This window comes from Sarcophilus harrisii, chromosome 2 (genome assembly GCF_902635505.1).
Source record: "Sarcophilus harrisii chromosome 2, mSarHar1.11, whole genome shotgun sequence".
In the NCBI taxonomy this organism is placed as follows: Eukaryota; Metazoa; Chordata; class Mammalia; order Dasyuromorphia; family Dasyuridae; genus Sarcophilus; species Sarcophilus harrisii.
The window spans coordinates 474,580,564-474,595,122 of NC_045427.1; the positions used below are offsets into that span (position 1 = coordinate 474,580,564).

Consider the following 14,559-nt stretch of genomic DNA (forward strand, 5'->3'; position numbering starts at 1 on the left):
TGAAGAGTCAGAACATGTAATTGTTAATATTTAAATACCAGCTTGACAGGAGATCTCCAGTGGAGTGCCCCAAGGATCTGTGCTTGACCCTGTGTTGTTTAACCTTTTTATCACTGACTTGGATAAAGATCTGAATGGGACGATCCTTAGACTTACATATGACAAGATGACAGGCAAGATCCAAAAGAAGTGTTGTTCCTATCACAGCCCATTCAATAAACTCTACTGGTTCCCTATCACCCCCAGCATCAAACAAAATCAGCTTTTAAAGCTCCTCTCTACCTTTCCAATCATCTTACAGTTTATTTTCCTCCAAAACCCAGCAACACTGGCCTCTCTTGCCATGTTTGTTCACTAAACAAAATACTCTATTTCCAGATTCTAGGCATTTTTCCTGGCTATTCTACTTTCCTGAAAGGCTCTTCTTTCTCATCTTGGCTCCTGCCTTCCCTAGCTTCCTTCAAGTTCCAACTAAAATCCTACATTCTATAAGAATCTCTGCCCAATCCCTCTTAATTTAGTGTCTTCCTTTTATTGATTATTTGCCAATTCGCTCATTGTTTGGGTTTTGATAGCTCAGAGTGAGTATAAATGGTAATTGTTTCTGTTCTAGCCGGAAACTCTGAGAGTCTTCCCCTCCTAAACTGATTCTTTTGACAATGCGAACTAGACCATCTTTTGCCTCAATTCTTACCTCACTTTGAATTATTGAATGAACATTTCCTCAGACAAACTAAGACTCAAGAAAGATCTTAGTTTTAAACGGCCAAGGTCTCCCACTGCTTCTGGGGCCATCACCAGTCAAACTGATCTGTCTTGCCACTAGGCTCTGATGACTCTGGAAGAGGGAGTACATCACTTCACCCTCCTGATTCCATTGGTCATCTTCAAGAAAGAAGGATGAACAATTCATTCTTTATCCTGTCTATAGCTCATTTGTACATTGTCTCCTCCATTAGATTTTGAGCTCCTGGAAATCAAGAACTGTTGTCTGCCTTTATATCCTCAGCACTTAGCACAAAGTCTGACACATAGTAGATATTAAGATATGATTATTGACTGCTGACAAATTAGAACATTTGCTGAATCTGATAAGATGAAATTCAAAAGGGAGTACAAAAAAACTAACCTTCCATGTATAAGATTGTAGAGTTATAGACGGTTGTTATGACAGTTGGACAGTTATGGCAGTTGTTCTGAAAAAGATCTGGGGGTTTTCATGAAGTATAAATAAGTTGGCAGTGTGATGTGGAACCCCCAAAAGCTAATGCAATCTTGGACTACATTTAAGAGAGGCAGAGCTTCCAGGAAGAAGGAAATAATATTATTATTGTTCTTTGCCCAGATCGAACCACATATTGTGTTTAGTATGATCTGCATAGACATAAGATGAGTCCATGTTATATAAGGATTGATTGACAGAGCTGGGAATGTTTAGCCTGGCAAAGATAAGGCTCAAGGGAGACAATTTAAGTATTTAAAGGATTGTCATATAGAAGACGAATTAGATTTATTTTTTTGTGGTCCCAAGAATTAAAACCAAGAGCAATAAGAGAAAGTTACATAGAAAAAAATGTAAGTTTGATGTCAGCCAAAACTTTCTAGTAATTAGCACTGTGCACAAGGGGAAATAACCTGCTTCTTGGGGTGATCATTTACTCCACATTGAGATTCTTCACCCAAGCACTTGTTTTATTCACTGGATATATAATAGGAGGAATTTCCTTTGGGGATGGGTTAGACTAGAGGGCGTCCAATGTCCTTTTCAGCTGCAAAGGTCTCTAATTTGGAAGGCAGGAGTTAGTAGATTCAGGCAGGAGCACATTTTGTTAACAAATCCTAGGGAAGGATGGTGGAAAGAACAATAGATTTAGCCCAAGAGATCTGGGTTTTTATCCTGGCTTTGACTTCTAACTGTGTGACTTGGAAGTGTGATGCCTTGCCTTGAGCAAGGTTCTTCCACTCTTTAGACCTCAGTTTCTCGATTTTTCAAAAGGAAAGGCTTATCTTTGCCCATCCTAACTCTAGAGGATACTGTGAAGATTTGAAAGTAAATACTTATACAAGGGCAATAGGATGATGAGAAAGATAATAATGGTTCACATTTGTTATTGTTTTACAAGGATTTAGTAGCTTTTCTAAGACTTCAGGCTGCAGCAGATCCCTCAGTACACAGCCTAGTATTTGGTCTCCCACTGATTCACTGTGGAACATCTGAGGCATTCTATTATTTCTCTGTGCCTCGACTACCTCCATTAAAACAAAGATTTCTTGATTTCTGCTAAATGACCTCCACCATCACTTCTCGCTCTAATGCTTTCTGAATAATTTATTTTCTCTCACAGCTGGTCCCAGGTTTACTTGTGTGATACCAGCAGCCAGCTACTCAAGACTCTGTTTCCGTCTCTTCTTGAGTTGAAGAAATTTAGGTAAAACATGGAGACTTTTTAAATAATGTCCCTCTCACAGCTTAGCTCAGCCACCTCAGTCATATTCTGTTCTTTCCAACATTTGTACTAAATCATTCAGTCCACTTCCTATTTCTTAGGTAGTCTATATATTAATTATCTAAGAAGATGGGGGAGGAGAGTTTGGAAGGAACAATCTGTTCAGGGAAAGAGAATCTTCCCAATTCCTGAACTTCCAATGCTCCCCATTCCTTCTCTACCTCTCCCCAAACCACTTCCTCAATATCTGAGAACACTGAACCAAAGGTTACTGTCATTATTTCCTTCCCAGCCTGACAGCCAGCACAGTGAGCCCTGAGGGGGTCTGCCATGTAGCGTCTGGACTAAGTCACTGCAATACTATGGAAGAGCTAGAGTAAGTTGTGCTGATGGGTCATGACAAAGGTATGGTTGGTATGGCCACCATACTGCTGGTGGCAGGTTCTGAGGAAGCAAGATTTGAAAACATGGTCATTGGAGCTTTCCTAGTACTTAAAAATAACCTCAGATCTTGTGATTTATGGAAGTGACAAAGCAAAAAAGCTCTGATGCCTGGAGATCAGAAGAATTGAGTGCTTTCTCTGTCTCTGATCTACTTTGTGATCTTTAGCAAGTGATTTTACCTCTCTGAATCTTAGTTTCTTCATCTGCAGAATGGCTGTAGGCCAGCCTGCCTCATATGAGTGTTATGAAACATTCTGTTAAAAAATGTCTATGAAAGCTATGTGACCTTGTTAGACAAATCTCTTTCCTCATTGGACCTCAATTTTCCTCCCCTCCCTATTTTTAGGCAGAGTTAAATAACTTGCACACAGTCCCAGAGACATAGTAAGTGTTCCAGACCAAATTTGAACTCAGGTCCTCTTGACTCCAGGATCAGTACTCTATCCCTTATACCCTTTTCCTCCATTTTCCAAAAGATACCATTCATTCCCTGCCCCTCCTTACTTCTTCATGTTTGTATGTCAACCTCTCATTTTTCGCTCCACTATCGATAGCTCCTAGCCAGGAGTTCCTCTGGAGAGCAGTATCTCCTGGAGCTGACATAGGCCAACTATATTTGCTAAGTCCTGGCCAAGTACAGCCATCCACCCTGCCCTTCCTTGCCTCTATCCAGATCCTCTATGCTCTAAGGCCACCTTCCCGCTATGGTCTCATTCCCCATCCTCAGGTACTGTCAGGGCTGCCTATAGATCCTACATCATAGTAGTTAGTAACATTCCCTTCATTGGGACTCAGAGAGATGGACAAATCCTAGGATGCCAAGAGTTTTGGTTCCAGAACCAGAAATCTTACCCAGAGGAGAATCCAGAAATGTCTTCAGGGACTCAGAGGATGAAGGGAGGAACAAGGATATAACCACTCCCTGCTCTGTTCTTGGCTTTTTTCCAGTCTATCCAAGAATGAGTTCAGTGTGGAAGGTACTAGGGTACTAATTGGAGCTCTGGAAGGGAAGTGCCAACTTAGGAGTCTGAAGTAAGTAAAATGCCATGTCTAAGGGGGTGGGAATGAAGATAGAGAAGAGTGGGAGAGGATAATAATGCTTCCCTGCTGTTTCATCTAAACCCAAATTGTCCTATTACATTATTCTTAGGTGGACTAACCCCTTGGTCAAGTCCTTTCCTAGGTGTTCTCTGCCCTGGAATTTCAATACAAATGTTCCCTTGGCAATTTGCCTCTGATCTACAGAGTTTGAAATTGCAAGACTTTCAGCTAAAACACTTTTTTTAAATGACAAAATTCTTTTCAGAACATTGGTTAAATAGCATTTAAACTGTCATCTCAACACATTTCCTTGAGATGCTGAATTATCTTGGGTTCTTCTCTCCATAGCCTCAGTTTCCTACAGCTGGATAACCTAGCATTGAGTGAACTAGCCCAAAGACTTCAAGGAATGTCACTTCTGCAGAAACTTGAGTGAGTTCATCTTGCATTTATCAGATCCCAGAAATTTCAGTGGGGTCACCTCTACACTACTACCTCATGGTCTTTAGTGACCACGGGTAGCCATGAAGGAAGAATGAATCTGAAGTCAGAAGATCCCTATTTGACTCCTGGTTCTGATATTTACCTCCTATGAGACTTAAACAAATCACTTTACTTCTTGATGCCTCGGTTTCCCCATTTGTAAAATGAAGGAGTTTTACTAGATCCCAAGATTCCTGCAATCTCGAAATCCACAGATGCCAATTATTTATCTTAATGAGTCAACTCCACCCCTACCTTACCCTTGGCTATGGTTTCCAGGAATTTATGCAATGGGAAGAACTGGAGTATAAAGTCTGGTTATTTCAGCAAGCATTTGAGAAATTATCTAGTAAACCACAAAGTTCTCTGCATGTCTTGAAACATGAGAACAGAGATTGTCAGATTTCATCTCCATCCTACCCTTAGCAATATGACCTTCAAGAACTTCTTTGATTTTCTGGTAGCTTATATCCTTTAGCCCTCAAACCTCCCATCCACTGGCTCTACATCATGAAAATTTTTATTGCCCACCTCACCCACCCCCATCAGGAAACTCATTCTGCTCTGAAACTCCAGCCCTACTCACAGTTTTCTCCTATGGACTACACCACCCAAGTTTAAGCCCTGAGCTAACGGTGACTGAGGATGTTTTCCCAAATCTCTCCACAGCTTGAGCCACAGTGGCCTCAGCAGTGAAAGCTGTTTCTCCCTGTCAGATTCCCTCAAGGATGCTACCAACTTAAAAGATCTGAAGTAAGTAAGTCCATCTGTCTCTTTCTCCAGCTTCTGAGACTCAGAAGTGCCAAGTATGGGACAGAAGCCAATCATTCTCTGACTCCTGCCCCCTCTCATTGCCTCCCACATCCTTTCATTTGTACAGCTGGGATCCAAGGAGTACTGGGTACCACAGGGATCTTGATAAAATGTGTAGAAAGTACAGTCTCCTAAAGAGGAGCCATAAGGGAGGCCTAATGGGCAACAGGAATTCAGTTTCAGCATTAAAGGAATATGGGAACTTATGGAGTGTCCATCATCGCCAACAAAAGCCAAAAATGATGATAATGATGTTCTCCCCACTGGCACAGCTGTCACCCTAGTTTAGATCCTCATCATCCTCCCCTAGATAATTGAAGAATCCTCCCAGCTCCCTTCCTCACCTCTCTCCCACTCTGGTCTATCCTGCCCATGTCTACAAAAAGCATTTTCCTCAAATGAAGATCTGACCATGAGATTCTGTCATATGACAAATTCTCATGGTTACCTATTGGCTTTAGATTCAAATAGAAATTCTTTTCAACATTTAAAACTTCTTAACTTTTAAAGTTGTTCACAATCTATCCCCATGCAATCTTTCCAACTTCAATGAACATTATTCTTCCCCTCCAGCACTGCTCAATCCAGAAAAAATTATTCTTCTCTCTGTTCTCATTCACAACATACCATCTCCCACCTCTGTACCTTTACATTGGCCATTCACTCCTGGGATGAACTGCCTCCTTACCTCCAATTTAGAGAGTTCCTCTTTTCTTATATGATGCAACTTAAGTCCAACTTCTACAGGAAGCCTTTCCTAGTCTTCCTTATTGCTAGTGTCTTCCTTCCCAAATTCTTGTATTTATTTTATTTATAAAAATATATTATAAATGTATATATGAATATGTGTCTGCATGTATGAATATATTCTATGGATATGTATGTGTATATATATGAATGTGTGATGTGTATTCATATATGTGTATCAGTGTATGTATACATGTGGATATATATGTAGTTACTTTATATTTTATATGTATATATGTATACATGCAAGGAACTTGCATTCTACATGCATATGTACATATACATACACACATGAATATGTGCAGAATACAAGTTCCTTGTATGTAAGGATTGTTTTATTCTTTGCATGAGTATCCACATGCCTCCCACGTGCCTGATATTTTGCAAATACTTACTAAATACCTGTTGATTGACTGGTCCACATACATGCAGGGCCCCATGGGTAGTGGACATGGATGTAGTGTTGCAGCGAAAAGGATGAATTTTGGATTTGGGGTCAGGGTAGACATGAAATCAACCCCACCTCTGACACTCACTGAGTTCTTAGTTTCTGCCACTGTAAACTGGAGATACCTGTAACTACTAGAGCTGGGTTCAAATCCCACCTATGGCACATCTTGGTGGGTGATCCTGGACAAGTCACCTCTCATTGTTCTTGGCAACTCTTTAAAAGCTTAAGTTCCAGGAAAGGTGCTCATCTGCTGTGGTAGAGGGGTTTTCTTCATCCAAGATAAAATAAGATAATCATTGTGAAGCACTTAGCCTGTGCCTGGTACATAGGCACTTAATAAATGTTCCTTCCTTCCTTCTTCCTTCTTCCCTCCCTCCCTCCTTCCTTCCTTCCTTCCTTCCTGGAAATGCCTTATATTAATAACACCACAGGTCTAGTATCTCTTCCATTTGTAACCTTTAAAGCATTTATATAAATATCAGCTGTTAGTATTATTCAGGATATCCTTTCAGCAATTGAACGACACTAAATCATCCCCACTGCCTTTCCTAGGTTCCCTGGTGACCAATAGCACACATCTGCTGGACAGAATTATTAGCATAGTAAATGTAAAGCTCCATAAAATGTCCTTGCCCGAGTAATGGTTTGTTTTATCTCCAAGCTTGAGCCACAACAAGATCGAAGATGCTGGGGTGCAGCATTTATCAGCCATCCTGCCTAAGCTGCTACAGCTCAGTAAACTTGAGTGAGTAATGGAGACCCACTGGGAAATATTAACATTTCCCCTTTGAACCTCAACTCCCCAAATCAGGACTGTGCTATATAGCTCATGAGGAGATAAATATCTCCCCTGGAGAGAAAGGAGAGGAGCAGAATTTGGTCTCTTAGAGCAACTATATGACCTTGGAGTCTTAACCTGGCTCCAAAACCTCCTGCCTCCCCTTCACATCCACAAGATTCCCTTCTGGTGGCAGACTGGAATTCATATGTAGTGTCCAAGACCAGAAATCAAAGAAAGATTGAAGAGCCAAGACCAGGCAGTTTCAGAAAGTCAGAAGTTGGTGATCTCTAGGTTCATAAGATTGGAGTTGGAAAGGACCTCAGAGGTCATCATAGTTCATCCCCTTCATTTTTAAATGATTGATTTACTCAAAGTCATGTAGGTAAAACTGGGATTTGAATCCATACCCTCCAACTCCCATGAAACCTGAAAGGAGAATTGTTTAGGAGTGCGGGTAGTAGTCACTTATGGAGAGGATGATGGTTAAAATGAACATTGCTAGGGTCCGGGGGGGCCAGGGAGATGTCTGGAATAACTTGGAGAATGCCTGGCATTGGAAAATATCTGCCATCCTTATATGTGGAAGAGTAGCAGAGGGGAGTGTATCTCTTTATGCACGGGGGAGATAAGAGTCGAACAGGAAATGACTTATCTTTCCTGAGTGCTCTCTTCTCCAAATAATGTAATATCACTTTATATATGTGACATGGCTTCTTTCTGGGGGGTGGGGTGGGGACATTTTAGCCTTTCATGGAACAGCATCAGCCCAGCAGGAGGCAGGACACTGGCTGAAGCACTGGCATGCTGTGAGCAGGTGGAGGAGTTACAGTGAGTGTTGCCCCCTGCAAAATGGGGAATGGGAAGATTATTTCATTTACCTGCATCCCCAGCCCTGCCAGCCCCTTCTCCCAACCTCCTGATTTTGGGATCCAGGCTCCCGATGATGGGGCAGAAGGGAGAGAACCAGAGGCTCTATGTAATCTGGAGTTGCTTCTTCCCTTTCAGCTTAGGGGCCAATACAATGGGGGACCTGATGGCCATAAGGCTGGCCCAGAACCTGCCACCTCACCTGAAAATCTTGTAGTGAGTATCTGTGCCAGACAGAGTGGATTAGGGAGATGTTTATGTGGCGTATGGGGGTGGTGGAGGACAGGAAGGGAAATCCTTTGACTACGGGGGAAGGTGAGGCAGAAGGTAGCACATGGGATGAGGAGGATGTGGGTAGTACTGCTGACCAAGAGAGACTGACTGGACAGCAGGGGTAGCCTTCAGTGAAATTGTGAGTTAGAGGATTTTGCTTTATTATGGGCACCTCTACCCTCTGGCCCAAGTGGAACATGACAGTGAGCAGTCCTGGGCCCCAAGAGTGGGGCTGAGAGAGGAGAGGAACCTGAGAAGAATGGCAGAAGAACAGTGTCTATTGAACTTCCCCAAGGGAGTCTTCTTGTCTGGGAATTATCATTTGTGGGTATTTGTTCAGGCTGATGGACAGCTAGAAGTGGAAATGCCCATCAGCTTTCCTTCATCCACTTGGACTTCTCTGTACCCATAGCTGCCTCATGGGTCACTCTCGTATTTTATTTTTTTCCTACCTATCCAGCCTTTGTTCCAATAAGATTGGTGCTAAGGGGACACTGAGCCTGGGTCAGGCCCTTGTCAGATGCCAATGGATAGAAGAGATCAGGTAAAAAGAGAGAAGATGGAGGGATGAAGGAAGGGGAGAGAAAGAAAGGCTGGGGAAGCCTCTCATTGACCCTTCTCATCTGCCTGACAGCTTGGCAGAGAACATTTTTGCTGAATGGATCCTGCCTCTCTCAAAGGGACTCCTGAAACTCAGAAAGATAAAGTAAGTGCCCCTAGACTTGTTCTCCTAGATCAGGGGTAGGGAATGTTCAGCCCATGGGCTATATAAGGCCTGAGAAATCATTTGCCAAGACAATCCAGGTGATGATGAGCTGAAAGCTAGATACAATAACCTCCCACTGCTTGGCAATTTCGAATGGCCGGTGAATGATGTTATAAATATCCAAATATTTGGCTTGGAAAAAAAAGCTCAGTGGCCAAGAGAATTCCAGGCCTTAGCAGAAAAAAAAAAATGTTTCCCCACTCCTGTCCTGGATAGCAAAACTGTTATTTTTATTCCTTTGGAGACTTAGACCTGCCTTGTATAAGGCACAAGTCCAAGGCCTTCGCTTCTCTTATTCTGGTTCAAGGCCCAAGAACCATGACCCTCACACACTGCCTGGCTCACAAGAAGTAGCCCCTCAGGGATTCCAGGAGCTTATTCTGCCTTGGACCCTCCCTAATTAGAGCCTTCCCTACTTTAGTCCATCCCAATGGACTCTGACTCCCAATGACTAGAGTAGGGGATGGTGTGAGTAGACGGGGCCTAGGGGAACATGGGAGTCTCCTTGTTGAAGGCTTGCCCAGTCTGATTCCTTTATCTTCTCCCAGCCTTACATCCTGCAGGATTAATGACCAGATGATCAAACCTCTTGCCAGCAGCTTGGTCCTCTGTCATGATCTTGAGGAGATCCTGTGAGTACAAAAAGTCTAGAGCTAGAAAGCAAGAAATTCTAGACTTGGCTCTTATCCCTGGTGGTAACTTGGTTGGATCACATTGTCTCTGAGCCTAATAAATCCTGTCCTGTTACCCTAATACAGGTGTTGTAACAATGTACTGAGGGCATAGATGCAGAGGAGCTTTACAAACTCCTATACTATAGAAGGGATTATTATCTTGTTGATATAAACCTGGAGGGGCAGAACAGGAAGAAAGGGAACCCCTGAGCCTCAGATTCCAGGGTCTGGAAATTCCTCACCACCCCCACCCATCCTCATCCCCTACCTCTCTCCCCTCCTTTTTCTAACTTCAATACAAATCCATTCTTTTGTCTTTGTCTCAGAACTTGCTTCCATTCTAGGAGATTCCCTTTCCCCATCAGCACTTTCTTCCTCTTCCCTTCCTCTTCCTCCTAATTTTTGAGACTCTCCACAGGTTGGCCTGGAATTCCCTTGGGAATGAAGGGGCCACTGAGCTAGCCTATATTCTACCTCAGATGAAAGCACTGAAGAAATTTGAGTGAGTATGGGGATGCTATAAGGGAGGGAGAAAGAGGAAGCAGGGTCCAATTGATCAGAAAGGGGCAGAATTAATGGAAAAATCAGGAGCCCTGGGATAGGCTGGAATGAAGAGTTTTAAGGTTCATCCCTTTGCCTCTAAATCATCTCCTAGGCCAAAGTGTCAGCATCCTCCTTAAGGCAATACCCAACTTCTCTGTCCTGGCACTTAGGGAGGTCTCCCCTGGGATGGATCCTTCTTCCCACTAGAGCCTCCTGCTCCTGGGTGGGGGAGGGAGGGGTTTGCTGGTTACTAGAATAGGAACTCCTCAAGAAGAAGAATCTTATTATTCCTAGATGAGCCTAGGTCCAGGATGGAGGGAATAATAATCTCATTCTCCTATCCCTGCCTCTGCCCTCACCCCATCTCTCTTTCTTTCTTCTCTAATCCTTTGGCAAGTTTGGAAGGCAATCAGATTGGCTCCCTGGGAGCACAGCTGCTGGCAAAGGGGCTAGCCAAGAATCCTGGAATTCAAGTCATACGGTAAACATGGCTTCTAGCTTCCCAGTTGCCTTTCCTCCCCCTTTTTCTCAGGGCAGGTATGAGACAGGGTTGTTGAGATTGGAGATGGCTCTCAGCTGTCTACATACCTCTAACAAATATAAGGGAATTTATACAGTAAAAGACAGGATCTCAGCTAAATGAGAAGGGAAAGCCAGACTCCCAGAAAAATTATATGGTCTCAGAGAAGGAAAAAATGGGACAGAAGGGTTAAGCTGGGAGGCTCCACTGGAAGAACATTATAGACCCCATTTCCATCATCCAGGGGAAACGAGGTCTGGTGTCAACTATCCAGGTTTAGAATTAAAGGCTCTGGGTTTCACTTCCAGTTTTGTGACTTACTAGATATGTCACACAATCCTTTATCACCTCTCTAGGCCACAAAATGAGAAGGTTAGACTAAATGACCCCTGAGTTCTTTTCTAGCTCTGGTCTATGATCTTATGCCCTGATGATCTCTGGGGGATGTCAACACAGAATTCAGTGACCTCTGATTCCCTCTATCTCTTCTACAGCTTGTGGAAGAATCCAGTCCCCAAGGACACAGCCCAGTTGCTCCAGGGCCAGGATCCCAGACTGAACTTCTCCTAATCAATCTCCATGGAGCACCAGGACTCCTCTCTTAGACTCACCAGATCCATGTGGGAGGATATATGGCTCCTTTGCAGAGTGGGGGTTCTGTTCAATTCAGTTGCTGTCCCCACTAAGGATACCCAGATCATTCTCTCCTTATCCTGGAATGTCCCTGATGTGGGGTCAGTGATAAACAACTTTTCAGGCAGATCCCTCCTCTCCTGCAATATCCTTCCAGGAAAGTATTGACTTTGTACTGGACAGAACAGGCCCTTTGCCTGTCTGTGTAAAATTCACAAGTGTTTCCCCTTCTCAGACCTCAGTTTGCTCATCTGTAAAAAACAAAACAAAACAAAACAAAAAACAAACTAGATGTTCTATAAAGATCCCTTCTAGCTCCACCATTTTAGATTCCTAAGAGTCTAAAGTAATACAACAGAAAGAAAGCACTGGCCCTATAATCAAAGGTACTGACTTCAAATCTAGCTTCTGATGCTTCAATGAAATTAAGCATGTATATACTTCATCCTAGGATGACTGAACTGAAAAAATACTTCATCCCTTAGAGGTTCCAGAAAGCCTCCCCACTAGATCTTTTTGTTAAGAAGGTGGGACAGCACTGATCTGAGCAGCTGATGTTCATGATACTAAGTTAAGAGACCCGATCTCTCATTGATTTATCTGTGGGACTTCCTTCCTGCAGATTATTGCTCAAGAAGTCTATCTGTCATAAGAGGATCAGATGAGATGATCTCTAAGATCCTTTCTACCTCTGAAATCCTGTTATTCAGTGATGTGAAGTTATGAGTCTAGGTTTCTTCTCAGGGTCCTCTAGGCTTTCCCTTCCCTTTCATTCAGCTTCTGTTGTTTGTTCTAGAAGAGGACCGTGACATCTGGGAAATGATGCCATGATGTACAAAGGAGTTAGATTCAAGTGAGGGAGGCTGTGCAAAGTCACCAGCTTCACTCTCTTTTCTGGAGTCATTTGGGTCCAGTGGCAAGATATGGATCAGGATTATTGGAAGTGACCCTGGAGAATCTTAAGTTAAAATGTTTCCCAGGTCTCAGTTTGACTGAGGAAATACTCATTCAGTGATTTGTCCTTTAGTTATTAAGCAACCACCAAATGCTCTGTTTGCACATAATCTTTTCACGGTTATCTCCTTGGAAGTTGTAAGCTCCTAGAGGACAAGCATTGTTTTTCTTTGTATTGGTGGAGCAATGTGGAGTTTGAATCTGCACTGAAAACCCTCCAAGAATGTGGACTTTCACTGGATCTTAAAAGAGGGGTCCTAGATTCAAGTCCCACCTCTTATTTTATTTTGTGACCTTGGATATGTATCTCATCCTCTCTAAATTTAGGCCTCCACATTTATAAAATAGAGATTATATAACTTGAGCTAATTTGCTGGATTTCACACTGAAGTTAGCCTTGGAAAAAAGCACTGGTACTGGAGTCAGAAGCCAAGTCTTTGTGGGCCTCAGTTTCCTCATCTATAAAACAAAGGGCTTCAAAGTTCTCTGACTCTAGTTCTCCCATTCTATGTGCCTACCTCAAAGTGTTGTAATAAAATTTGTTTTTTTTTTTGTTGTTGTTTTTTTAAAGTACGCCTTTAATAAAGTGCATGCCCATGCTTGTGCTAAGATCTGTAATAAAATTTGTTAACAAAAATTAAAGTGTAATGAGAAGCCCAACTTGTGGTGGTAGTAGTTCTTTGGAGATAAGACACACAGACCACAGTTGAAAGATACAAAACAATATCTGGTGAGTACCACATTGTGAGGTAGGAATTCAGAGAAGGGAAGTCCATTAAGGACTGATAGAGAAAAAGGAGGCTTTGAGAAGAGTGACTATTAAAGGCAGAGACTGTTTTGTCATCTTTGTGGTCTAGACACCAAACTTCTCCAAGTAATAAAGACCCATCTTTTGAGTACCAACACCCAATGGATTTATTGAACATTACTGTCTTTAAAGAATTAAACTTAATTCTTAAGATGGAGTGGCAATACATAAAACAATGTAATAAAAAAAACTATAGGATTGAAAAAGATGGACCAGTCATGGGGCCAAGATTAAGGGATAGCTGACAGCACATATGATTTACTGGAATTCCTTCAGACACAGGGAAGTCAAGGAGGGTCCCCAGTACCCTGGGTGGGTCCCCAGTGACAATTTTTTTTTTTTTTTTGCTGAGATAATTGAGTTTAAGTGACTTGCCCAGGGTCACCCAGTAGGTATTAAGTGTCAGGTCAGATTTGAACTCAGGTCTTCCTGATTTCAAGGCTGATACTCTTATCTACTGCACCATTTAGCTGCCCCCCGCCAGTGACAAATTTATGGGAGCATATGAACAAAAGTTGTACAGAATGATCAGACATGGATGAGTTGCAATCTGCATCACTGGAGAAAACATCCCTATCAATGAGAGTCCAGATCCATTTGAGTCTTCTTAAAACAGTTCCTAGAGCCTCTTCCTCCTCCTCATCACCTCCTAATTCTCTTGTCTTCTAAGTTTCAGCAAAATCTCATTTTCTGCATGAAGCCTTTCTAAATTCCCTTTAATATTAGTGCTTTCCCCCTGGAAATTATCTCCACTTTATCCTGTATATATCTTGTTTGGTCATAGTTGTTTGCGTGTTATGTCCTCCATTGGACTCTAAGCTCCTTAAAGTTTAGGATTATTTTTGCCTTTCCATGTAACCCCAGTGCTTAACACGGTATTTGGTACATAAGTAGGTGCTTATTAAATGCTTGTTGACTTAACTGGCCCCAACTCAGTAGTATATAGGGGTTGTGCATAGAGGCAGAAGATACTCCTCAAAAGAGTAGCCCAGGGCTTCTCCTCCTCTTCTTCCTGGTACCCTTCTCCCTTTCCTCTCACTTATGTGGGAGAAGAGGCTACTTTAGCTGCTGCTACAGATTGCTCTGACACTAGCAAGACAGACAGAGAGAGATGAAGGACTGAGCAGGTGCCTTGGAGCAGTAACCTAGAGTTGCCAGCTGATATCATTTATCCTTTCCTACTATTTCCTACTGGAAAAGGGAGAGAGAGGGAAAAGTTCAGAGACAGAAACAGAGACAGAGACAGAGAAATAGAGAGACTAGAGTACAACAGGAAGGAAGGATTAGCTTCGACAACGGAAGGAAAGGAAGGAA

At 42.5% G+C, this 14,559-nt stretch overlaps 1 protein-coding gene across 2 annotated transcripts in view; it reads left to right on the forward strand.

Moving 5' to 3' along the window:
- Positions 1-13,351, forward strand: part of NLRC5 (NLR family CARD domain containing 5) — a 99,699-nt gene extending 86,348 nt beyond the window's left edge. For both annotated transcript variants that reach the window (XM_023494215.2, XM_012553827.3), the window contains 14 exons: positions 2,346-2,429; positions 2,740-2,823; positions 3,840-3,923; positions 4,281-4,364; positions 5,085-5,168; positions 7,088-7,171; positions 7,952-8,035; positions 8,213-8,290; positions 8,808-8,891; positions 8,982-9,053; positions 9,662-9,745; positions 10,206-10,289; positions 10,728-10,811; positions 11,345-13,351. In XM_023494215.2, coding sequence (XP_023349983.1) covers positions 2,346-2,429; positions 2,740-2,823; positions 3,840-3,923; positions 4,281-4,364; positions 5,085-5,168; positions 7,088-7,171; positions 7,952-8,035; positions 8,213-8,290; positions 8,808-8,891; positions 8,982-9,053; positions 9,662-9,745; positions 10,206-10,289; positions 10,728-10,811; positions 11,345-11,420 — 1,150 coding nt within the window. In that variant the 3' untranslated portion in view covers positions 11,421-13,351. The remainder of the gene's footprint in view (positions 1-2,345; positions 2,430-2,739; positions 2,824-3,839; positions 3,924-4,280; positions 4,365-5,084; positions 5,169-7,087; positions 7,172-7,951; positions 8,036-8,212; positions 8,291-8,807; positions 8,892-8,981; positions 9,054-9,661; positions 9,746-10,205; positions 10,290-10,727; positions 10,812-11,344) is intronic.
- The last annotated feature ends 1,208 nt before the right edge of the window (positions 13,352-14,559 follow it).